We start from the raw sequence: 11732 nt of genomic DNA on the forward strand, positions 1-11732 counted from the left end.
TTAAAATATCGAAGAAAATCAGCAACTGACACAATTAAATTAACAAAAAATCAACCTCAAGGTCGTCCAACCTTTTGTTTCATTACTGATGTCTAGTTTCTATGCCTTTTTTTAAACATAGAGAATTTGCATTGATTTGCTGATGCTAATATGAATTATTATGTGGAGTAGAAAGAGAACATACAGCCTCTATAAGTGTCCTGTAGGAGCACAGTAACCAAGAGTTTAAAAAAATAGAATAAAAATATCTTAACCCCTACAATTTTTCTATAATTTCTATAGTTATTTTTTATAATAACACAAAACAAATCCTTAATTTATCTTAAAATTTTAAATTGAAATAGTGTATACAATTACACCTTTTCGATTCATGCATATTATATGCTTTTAAGATACTCCTAGAGAATGTCCATAATGGGAGGCCTTTTTTTTTTAATTATTAACAAAATAAAATATGTTATTTTCACAGGTTCATGGAGCAACTAAGAAAATTAAAGTTTATAAGTAAACGTTTAATTACTTTTATTATGCAAATTGTCATAATCTTCTAAAGACGAAGATTAGTTATTTAAGATTTTACTCGAGTTATAAACCTTTTAAACTCACCAGTCAGTTAGTCAGCTCACAATAGCATTAATTTTAGCGTGTCTGTTGATCCAAATCTCGCTTGATAAAGAAAAACGGAAATATGCAGATATTGTTTTTTTTTTTTTTACTTTTTAGTGAAATACTTTATTCTACTTTCCAAAACTAAAAGAAAAACGGATTTAATTATTTATCCGTCTAGCGGTTTACAAATTTTCAGAAATAGAGAAATAAGTGGGCAGGGTCTCCATAAACCAGCTGCATTTCAAAATAAAAGCACTCAAAACCTCACTCAAACAACTTTTAAACAACAATAAAAAAAGAGAAATATTGAAGTTAAATATTTACTTGGCTAATTAATACTTATCAAACTTTTAAACGCATACTATTTAGTATACGTTCTACAGCTACATTTAGTAATCTAATTATAAGAAAGAGCTCACGTATCCTTATCCGTATTTATCTATCCATTTATTTACATATAATACAAGTATTATTTTAATAATTAATATTCTAAGATTTTTATTTTCCCTGCATTCACACTATATCACATTTAATACATTAATTCTGTAAAAAAAATATACTATGTGCGGCTGAGCGACGGAATGATGGAATTTGTAGTTTTTAGAGCTCCTTCACTGAGTTTGTAAGGAAACGCGTGGGCAGCAGTCCGCGGGTTAAGGACGCCAAACGAAAGTAAAACCGATTCCGCTCTGTGCTCTTAACTCTGGATTTGCAGACAGTCTGCGCTGGATAACGGGTTAAACAGTGTCTCTGCAGGGTTTTCTGAAGCGGTAAAGTTGGTGGTCGGCGTTGGGACTCGTGTATCTGCCCCCTGGCTGAGCTGAGCTGCGGGTGAGTTGCTGTCAGTGCTGTCAGTGGCTAGTTAGATTAGCTAACTACAGCGCCCCAAAACATTAAACACAGTCTAATACTGTCCTAATGTTTTATATTGCTCCAAATAACACAACCCTAGCCGAGTTCTAACTATATTTAACTTAGTTTTAATGTTTTGATTTTTTTTAAATAAATTAAATATTTACAGGCTATAACTATAGTCTATGGGGATAAAAGACATGGTTTAGCTTTTTGTACATTCATTAGCAACTTTTTGATTGAATAATACTGAAGATATGATACTTTAATACAGTGTAAAGTAAGTAGTTAGTGTACAGCTACAGTGAAAAGTGTAAATTTGCTGTTCCCTCAAAATAACAACACACAGCCAATTATGTCTAACCCGCTGGTGAAGGTGCATCTAAAAAAAATATATTATTGAAAAGTTACTTTATTTTAGTAATTCAGTTTTTTTTTTTAAAACTCATATATTATATAGATGTATTACATACAGAATGATCTATTTTAAGTGTTTATTTCTTTTATTGTTGATGATTTATGGCTTACAGCCAATGAAAACCCAAAAATTAGTGTTTTAGAAAATTAGAATATCATATAAGACCAATTGCTACTTTTTGCAGTGTGTGCAGTGTGCCTAGTCCTGCTGGAAAATGAAATCCGCATCTCCATAAAAGTTGTCAGCAGAGGGAAGCATGAAGTGCTGTAAGATTTTTCGGGAAAATACTGCACTGACTTTGGACTTCAACAATCAATCTTCACTGATCAAAAGTAAATATTGCATTTCATTTGGAAATCAAGGGAGCAGAGTCTGAAAAAGATTGGAGAGACACACAGTCCAAGCTGCTTGAGGTCTAGTGTGAAGTGCAATGTTATCTGCTGGTGTTGGTCCAGTGTGTTATATCAAGTCCAAAGTACAGCATGAACCATACAGCCATACTGTTTGTTTATTTATTTATTTAGTTAGTCTAAATGTAGGCTATCAGTTCTTTTAACCAGAAATTTGCATCATTGCGTCATTTGTATTTAAAAAAAAAAAAACTGCACTTTGTTTTAATTTCAACTAATCTGCGATGTATCACTCCTATCTATTTTTTATTTAACTAACAGGTTTTACAATGGAGTCTGTGCATTGTCGCTGGAGTGGAACAAATGGTCAGCCAAAGCAGCCCTTTCCAAAGCCTAGACATCTAGGAGACACTTTGTCCAGACTGGCTGTACTGATGGCTCGAGTGGACCATAGACCAGAGGGACGATCTCAAAAATCCCAGCAGTCCAGCAGCCCATCCATCAGTAAAGCCAGCGGCAAGGATCATATTCACGCCTCAGACATGTCCAGCGTGGCCTGCAGTCAGCAGCAGCAGCAAAAAGAGCGCACACTGCGTAAGCCACACCACTGCCAGCACTGTGGCCAGAAGTTCTCTCTGGCTTCTACCCTTCAGATGCACAGATGTCATAAGAGCTCTTCAACATGCCAGGTGTGTAGAGGGAAGCTGCAGAAGGGCACTACATGCTCCTCCTGTCCGGCTAAGGTCTCCAGCCTTCGTAGTTCAAAGCAGCAGCCTTACCATTTTAACCATAGACGTAACAAACATGACGGCAATCCCTATGCCTGCGCCCCGTGTGGAAAAGCCTTCAGCCACAAGCAGGAGCTGCTGTACCACCAGCAGGGTGCAGGGTGTCAGCCAGCCCCTTCTACTGTGACTCACATGTCTACAGATGACACACCCACTCCCTCCTATGCTTCAATTCCACCATCGACTTCAGGGATCAATCACAAGCCAGTAACTTGTCCTTCATGCCATAAAACATTCCGCACTGCCCAGGGTCTAAGTTGCCATCAGCGCATTTATCACCAAAACAGTGTAAAAAAGAACAAAAAGAAGGTGACGCAGCATGTCCAAGGTTCTAAAGGCACGTTATTTGCATGTCGATCATGTGACAAGGTTTTCCCTCAGACCTCTATGCTGTACCGGCACAGGAAAGAGGAGCACCGGCGAAAGACTTCCACAAAGAGACAGCAGAGGAGCCACAGGAAGCGACGGCAAAGCAGGCAAAGAGGCGAGACGTACCCGTGCCTGCACTGTGGCAAAGTGTTCCTGCACCATCTCACCCGCTGGGCACACTTCAAGAGCTACAGCAGCCACTATCAGACCCACCTTTCAAACAGCGCCAAATCAGACAAAACTCAAAAAGCCAGCGAAACCTCCAAAGACCTCAAAACAACCAAAGGATCTAAACTAACCTCCAGAGCCTCAAAGAAGTCTAAACCTGTTGATAAGAAGACAAACAAACATGTGAAAAAGTGCTTTGTTTCAAAAAACAGAAGGCAGGAGATCGCAGACAAGGAAGATGCTCGTACTCAGGATAAGGATGAAGATGAGGATGAAGACGAAGATGAAGACGGAGAGTTCCCTTGCCCATCGTGTGAAGAGGTCTTTACGACCAAGTCTGCCCTGCTACACCATGAAGACATCCACCAGTCCACACACACCCCAAACCACTGCAGCGTGTGTACTGGTGGGATTGCTTTACCTCAGATTGCAGGGTCTTCTGTGAATAGAGTCTATCACTGTGTGCCATGTAAGGAGGCATATGTGGACCTGGATACTTTTCTGCAGCACTGCCAAACACACTTTTATTGCAGCAATGATGATGAGAAAGATGATGATGCCCAACTTAGTGATTGAAAAGGCACAAAGTAACATCTAGTCAGAATTAAGGCCCTTTCACACAGAGTACATATTTTTGGATACACATGGAGCTCACATATGCAAATGTGCAAACAGGGCTCATACTCCACAGCTCTTTCTAGCTCTTTCAGATAAATGTCTACTCTTTCTGTTTCACTCACAAGTTCTCATTAGCAAGGGAAGCTGTTGTTCTTTAATGAGGGAAGCTATAGCTCATTAACTAGGGAAGCTGTAGTTTATTACCAAGCATTAGCATCACATATTTCCATTATCTTCTGCCTTTTCATAATTAGCACATTGATCAGAGTATAAAATCAACAGACCTTATATCTGATAGGTCTGCCTGATTTTAACACATCTGACAATGCAGAAATTCCACAACTGTCATATATGTAAACCTTTCTTCTGTTTCTCTGCTCTCTGTCCACTTCTGCTCTCTTCTTCTCCACATAAGTAATCATTATTAAGGGAACATCTAACTCATTAGTGTGGGAAGCTATAGTATAGTAGTGAGGCTAGCTATGCTTCGTTAGTCCAAACATATTGGACTCAGTGTGAAAGGGCTTTTACACCCAGAATACTTGAGTTGTCTTGTTTTTTCCTTTGACATTAAGTTTCGAACAGTTTGTGTTATGTTAAGAGATTGCCAAACAACATTTCTAAATGATGAATGATGAATGTATGCTTTTTTGCTGTGATTTACCAAAGCCACTCATGTTCACTGAATACACAGGCTGAATGTAAAAACTGTACACTGTCGAATAACATGAACGATTTCTTTCTGCTGTTGATAGTTGTTGAATTTGATTAACATAGTTCTGTTGGTGTGGTACTACTAAATTTGAGGATTTTATTGTAGGAGCAATGACTGTATAAAAGCATGGACAGGGCAACATTTGTGAAATATGAAGTCATCATAGGTCTAACACCTCCAGAGATATGGTGCAGCGTAGATCCATCCATCCCTGTACGTTTCAATGACAGAAACAGCCGCGCCAAGGTCTTCCATTAAATTTTCCTCCTCTAAAGACTTTTAGTAGCTGTAGTATCTTCGCTTTGTCTCAGTAGTCAACAGAATGAAACTGAGCTAAGCTCTGGTGCTGTAATGGAAATTGTTTGGTAATAAAATACAAAAGCTTCCCGTTTACCACTGGAATACTACACTTACTGTTTAAACTGGGGTTCTACAAAACCCTTTTTGCTTTTTGTTCTTTAGTCTGTGCTGTGATCTCAATGAAGGCAGTCTGAGATACTTGAGTAGGCGAGTTTGGTCCCACCCCTTGACTCTGGTTGCAAGTTTGACACAATGGAGGATGCTCTTGTCATTATTTATGTAGAATGGAAGGGAATAGCACCACAGTGTCTGTTTTTCTACAGTCATTGTGTAGGACTGCATTTTTTTTTTATCCTTTTCGATTGACAACTTTTTCGTGGTTGATTATATGCTTTTTTATAGCTTTTGTTAGCGATGATCTGTATTTCTGTTTAATAGTTATATCCTGTACATATATAGAACACACGCAAACCTGAAATGTCTTTCACATTGCCGATTTTACCTCTGTGCCTTACCATGCACATCTTAAGTAGTGCCTTGTTTCAGCATGTTCAAGTGCTGTTACAGTGTAGGGCGTTTTCACGCCAAGGTTGGTGTGTTTCTTACATTGTATTCTGTCCATTTAGTTATGTTAGTTGTCTTTCCCGGAGTTGTGCTAAATGCTGCCCCCACTATAAATTGACTTTCTTTCGAGTGCAGGCATGCCATATAGGAGAATGGTTGTAAGAGATTCCCCTCATATTCCATTTATTTCTGTTTATAAAAAAGGGTTAATCTACAGTTATGATACAGGCATCACCAGCATAATCTGTTGTACCCATACTGCGGCATGACATGTCTGGACAAGAAGTCAGATTTTGGCACAACACTTCTTCAATACTTCTTCTTCTGTTGTTTATTGGGTGACGATAGTTTGACTCAACTACCTGTAATTGGTCTGAATGAACTGGACCATGGGTCAGTTGAGCCAGACTAAGTCCACTGCTATTATTTGGGCCAAGTTTAGGTCCTGTGTTCTGGACAGTGGTTTACAGCATCTTTGCAGCAACCTTATGCAGTTAAATTATTGTGGAAAGCATTATATTCCTAAACTCTTCATTTATCATGTTTTCATATCATCGTGAACCCTGAAATTATGGGCAAAAAGAAACTGAATACCTCTTTATATTTACTGCTGTGTCTCATGATGTGATTTTTTTTTTTGGGGTGGATTTGTCCACAGGGATTACGTTACATAAGTATTGTTTGGTTTTGGCTTTTTTTTTTCATTCATTTTTGTTATGGCTGGAGCCAAAAATGTAACATTAATGTACCAAATGTTTGGTTTTCTGTGTATTCTTTTTCCTCATGATAATATAAAACTACAAAAATATATTTCTGAGTAGACCAATAAGTTTCTCTCTCTTTTTTCAGCTTGATTATCCTGGCTGTATTTAACATTACATCTTTAATATAATTTTGTACTTTAGTGTACATAAATACTTTTGTACATTTAGTGTATTTAAAATAGGAATGGAAATTCGGAGTTTACGTCACAATGACCAGGTTTGGGTGGTGATAGACCAAAATACTCTAATCCATTTTTTTTTACATCATTTAACATTACTTTTAAAATTCTGCACAAAAACACTGATTCTTTTTACATAAGGGTGGGACTTTATTCATAAACAGGCGCCATGGTTAGCGTTACAATAAATCCTATTCATATAGTGGTCAGTGGCCTGTCTCCTCATTAATAAGGTCTCTGGTTTTATCGCATAAACCAACTGGAAAAAGGAAGCTCTTTAAGTGTGAGTGGCTATATCTGTTACATTTTGTGCTGATTTTTATTTTATTTTGTTTTACTACAGCTTAAATGATTGACATTTAATATTATTTTTTAAATTTAGTGTTAATACATGCATTATTATTAGCATTGCTATTTCTCATTATCAATATTATTAGATTTTGTGCAAGACCTTTTATAATATTGCAGTAACTTGAAAACAGCATTTTCTATGGTCGGTTTCAGCAAAGGTGCTGTAATTTTTTATTTATTTTTTTGTCACAGTATCTGGTAAGTACAGCTATTTAACAAGTGTGACAGTACATTTGTATTTTGAAAGGTTTGCAAGGAAGACTTTTTGAAGGCTTCAGTAAATTATAAAAGTAGCTGTAGACAGGGGTGTTCCTGTTCTTGAGATGTTTCCAGGGCCTCCCACCCTCATGGCTACAGCATGATTAGATACTTTTTCCCATTGGCAACATGATAACGTCAGATTTCATTGACTTTGTTTAGTCCTTCCAGTATAGATTGTTTGTGTGTTCAGTGTCTGACCATTTTTTTTCAGTAACAAGTAATCTTAAATCATTACAATTTCCAGTCCACTGTTTTATTTTTTTTCTTTCCTTTTTTAAAAAGATATTATAGCATCTGGCTGGATGTGGTGAAAGGATAAATGAGAAAGACGTTTACAGTCAATGCTTTATTGCTGAAACAGTCAGCTGCAACCACACCAAAATAACAACAGGCTAGCGAGCTAACTAGCTAACAGGCTAAAAATAGCACTCGGGCTGAACACACACACACCCTGCGCCCTCTCCACCTCACACACACAGCGAGCCTTCTTTTCTATCCACCCCACACACACACACAGCGAGCCGCCCCCCCCCCCCCCCTTATGCTCTCCCCAATCACACGCTTGTCTTATACCTTAAACACAACAGTTTATTTTTAACAGTCAGTAAATTTTACTACCTATGCAACAGTCTGACCTAAAAGCTTCACACGTCTTAAATTAAAGCTCCACGCACTTAAAATTAAAGCTTTGCGTGGCTACAATTAAACCAGCCTTAGTTTTAGCTGCACAGAGGTTAATTTTTAGCTGTGTAAAGCTATTCATTTCCTGGTTTTACCCCAAAAGTATTTTAATACAGTTTCTAAAGTCCTGGGTTTTCTGCTTCTGTGGGTGAGGCAGTGTGTGGTAATAGCGGCGCCGCTGCAGCAGGGGGCGGTACAGGCCGCAGCCGAAGTCCGGGAGAAGCGTCACCTCCGCTGTGAGGCGCGTGTTTCAGTGTTTTAGCGCAGTTCCGACGCTCATCTCTCCGCCGTTGCTGCTTCTGCTGCTTCTGAACATCCCGCGCTGATTAAACATGAGTAAAGCTCATCCTCCAGAGCTGAAGAAGTGAGTACTAACAGGCGGAATTAGCGCTAGCTGGGATATATCATATATATTTATTTTCAGCATTGGGTTTCTGTAGCTGTGTATTGTAATTAGCGGTCATTTAGCCTGAAGCTAATAGATAAGCTAACCAACCCCGGTAGCAGAGGCTGAGTGTAAACCCCAGTAAAACCATTTGAACTAAAAGATCGGACAATAGAAACACCGCAGCTCTTTACATCCTACTCTAATTAATCTCATACAGTTTAATTAAAGCTTAGATTCGGACCCAATAAACCTAATTAGCTTCAACATACAGCAGAGAACATTGAATTAACGTTTGAATGGATGGAGCTGTTCTACACTCCCAGACACACTACAACCTGTATGAATAGAACACAAACAAATATACAGTACCAGTCAAAAGTTTACAAACATCTCTTCTCATTCAATGGGATTTTTCTTGTTTTTATAATTTTTACATTTTACATTTACTATTGAAGACATTAAAGCTATACAGGAACACACGCAGAATGATTCTGTAAACAAAAAATGTGTTAAATAAAACAGAATATGTGTGCTACTTTAGATTCTTCTAAGTATCACATTTATCTTTGAGGACAGATCTGCATACTCTTTGTATTTTAATCTCAGTGTTTTCATAAGGGAGGAGAATCACCTGGAATAGTTTTTTCAGCGCCTTGAAGCACTTCCTAGAGGTGCTAAACAATAGTTGCTGCTTTTACTGTTTACTATGTGATCCTATATGTGTCCCTTGATTGTTTTCATGGCTTTAGTATTAATCTACAATGTAGAAGATAATCAAAATAAAGATAAACATTGGGAATGATTGTGTCCAAACATTTGACTGGTATTGTACCCATGTATTTAATGTTAATAAATTTCAATACAAACATTAAGTATAACACTATCATTGAATCAACGTAAAACTGAAAAATCAGTTCTGATATCGGTCAGTATTGTTTGAGGGCATCAGAGGTTAAAAATGTTGATTCAGCATAAATGCGCTGTCTGTTATTAAACTCTTTGTTTTCCTTTTTGTAGGTTTATGGACAAGAAGCTGTCATGTGAGTGTCATTTAAGTCACGTTTTTCATTGTTAGGCTGAATCTGAAATTATATATATATATATATATATATATATATATACTTAAATAGATAAAATCCCATTTCTTCTCCACTACACCAAATGTGGAAAAAAATAAATAAATAAAAGTTTTTACACTTTTACGTTTTCAGTTTTTGAATTTAGCCTCAAGCCAGCAGTGTGGGTACAACAGATTACATAAAATAAAGGAATCTGAATGTAATCCTGGAAAAGCAACTTGTAGAACTGACCACAGTCTACAAAACTATCTGTGTAAAGTATAGGGGATAACAGCCCATGTTTGTGATTGTTGTGAATGTTCTTATTATCAAAGACAAAGTTCTTTAGTGTGTTCAGTCACTAAACTGCGTTGTGAAACTAATCAAGACTAACTGGACTAAATGTGCACAGTGTAACAGACAAACCTTGGTGAGGACTCTGAAATGATTGGAACAGTCCATATATTTAAGTTCTTTCACATTTGTCTGCAACTGGTCAGAAAATTAAACTGAAAAACCTTACCCTGACCCACAACAATTGCATTTACCATCCTCAGTAACAAGATTTATTCGTAGGTCAGTCTGGATGCACATATTTTAAACTGTAAAGAGTAACACTATCGTTGCTTATACCACATTCTTTCTATGCATGACCTGAAATCTCCACTTAACCTGCCCCTGTGCCCAAGTTACCATTGTGATGTTTCTAGGTAGAAAATAATCTAATGTTAGGAGACATAATATAGGTTGCATCCAACTAACTTTGATGTGTTTTGTTATTAAGCATATTACATTAATTATTACATTGCTTGTCTAAAGCAGATTTTTATATTGGAAGGATAGTGTTGCCCATACTGCACTGATGTTTTGTATCTTCTGTACACATGATCTATTTACACTATTTTTTAGAATGTTGTATTACTTTTATACATTTTTATAAATATTTCCCTCTTTTCTCTCTTTTCTTGTTTAGTAAAGCTTAATGGTGGTCGGCATGTCCAAGGTATCCTCAGAGGATTTGACCCCTTTATGAATCTGGTGGTGGATGACTGCTTAGAAATGTCCCCAGGGGGACAACAGAACACCATTGGCATGGTGGTAAGTAATCTCTGTCTCGAACACTCTATCTGCTTCTGTTTGCACAACTTGTAAAATCAGGATATCTGTAAATACTTAGTCTTAAAAGGCCTTAAATTTGTTTATCCAAAAAAACAAATCCTTAAATAATTTTCCCAAACGGGTTAAGACGCACTAAATACAATGTTTGTTTTATTTCTCCATTTCACAATTTCCAGATGTGATATTGCAAGTTCACATTTTATTTAAAGCTGTCTAATATGCACTTAGTAGAAATGAATTATTGCTTAGTGATTGGTTCTCTGTACATTTAAAGATATTAAAGTGTAAAAATTCAATAAATGATGCATGTATGGTACAAGCAGTCATTTATTTGAAAACACTACTAAATGATTCATATCATGGCATTCTTTTATCAATCATTTTTTGACAAAGCTTTATTTGAGATCATTTTGACATGTTTTTATTAAATGTGGTGTTTTATGAAATATTACTGTTCTGATCATGTTTATTTCTTCTTCATATTTAGGTGATCAGAGGAAACAGTATAATTATGCTGGAGGCTCTTGAGAGAGTTTGAGCATGAAGAACTCCCAAGTCCCACAATCCCTCACCTCAAGGATGTGCCCCTTTTTGTTTTTGTTAGTAAACAACTGAAAACGTGTAATATCTTTGCAATGTATGAGTGATAAGGTGTTGTTTTTAGACACCTTTAATCTGATTTTGTTTGTTTTTGATATGGTGAACCTTTTGTCAATAAATTAGATATGAAAATAATGGGTGTTGTCAGATTTGTATTGTTTTGAATTTGATTATGCTAAAGAAATATTAAATCGTAAGTAAATTTGTTACAATTAAGGTCTAATAAAAAAGACAAACAGGCTGTTACTGTAAATCATAAGACCATGTTATCAGAGCTGTGAAATGTTATCACAGTCAAATTGAAAAAAAGAAGCATCTCTATTGTTGTAGATTTTTATTTTACTACATATTTTGAACACACATTTTCTTACACTGTGTCAACATTTCATTCTAAAGTTGCCATTTGGGACATTGATGTTTTTCATTGGAGAGTGAAGATATATATACACATTAGTCAACTGTGAACTAAGTATTAAATTGGTAAACTTGTTAATTTAATGTTTGCTTTATTTTGTACTGTATAAACAAATATAAGAGATTTAAACAACATTTGTATTATTTTTGCTAAAGTTTTAGCATA

General features: G+C 36.5%; 2 protein-coding genes across 2 annotated transcripts; both read left to right on the top strand.

Annotated features, from left to right (window-relative positions):
• Window positions 1-1205: 1205 nt before the first annotated feature.
• On the top strand, window positions 1206-6571 carry si:ch211-148l7.4 (uncharacterized protein LOC563603 homolog). The gene is made up of 2 exons (XM_007232565.4): window positions 1206-1440; window positions 2551-6571. The coding sequence occupies exon 2, from the start codon at window positions 2559-2561 to the stop codon at window positions 4128-4130; it is 1572 nt and encodes a 523-aa protein (XP_007232627.3). The 5' UTR covers window positions 1206-1440; window positions 2551-2558; the 3' UTR covers window positions 4131-6571.
• Window positions 6572-7764: 1193 nt separating this feature from the next.
• Window positions 7765-11287, top strand: snrpg (small nuclear ribonucleoprotein polypeptide G). Its single transcript, XM_022677279.2, has 4 exons — window positions 7765-8351; window positions 9393-9415; window positions 10407-10531; window positions 11040-11287. Exons 1-4 carry the CDS (start codon window positions 8320-8322, stop codon window positions 11088-11090), a joined length of 231 nt encoding a protein of 76 aa, XP_022533000.1. The 5' UTR covers window positions 7765-8319; the 3' UTR covers window positions 11091-11287.
• The last annotated feature ends 445 nt before the right edge of the window (window positions 11288-11732 follow it).

Source organism: Astyanax mexicanus, chromosome 13, assembly GCF_023375975.1.
Source record: "Astyanax mexicanus isolate ESR-SI-001 chromosome 13, AstMex3_surface, whole genome shotgun sequence".
Lineage (NCBI taxonomy): Eukaryota > Metazoa > Chordata > Actinopteri > Characiformes > Acestrorhamphidae > Astyanax > Astyanax mexicanus.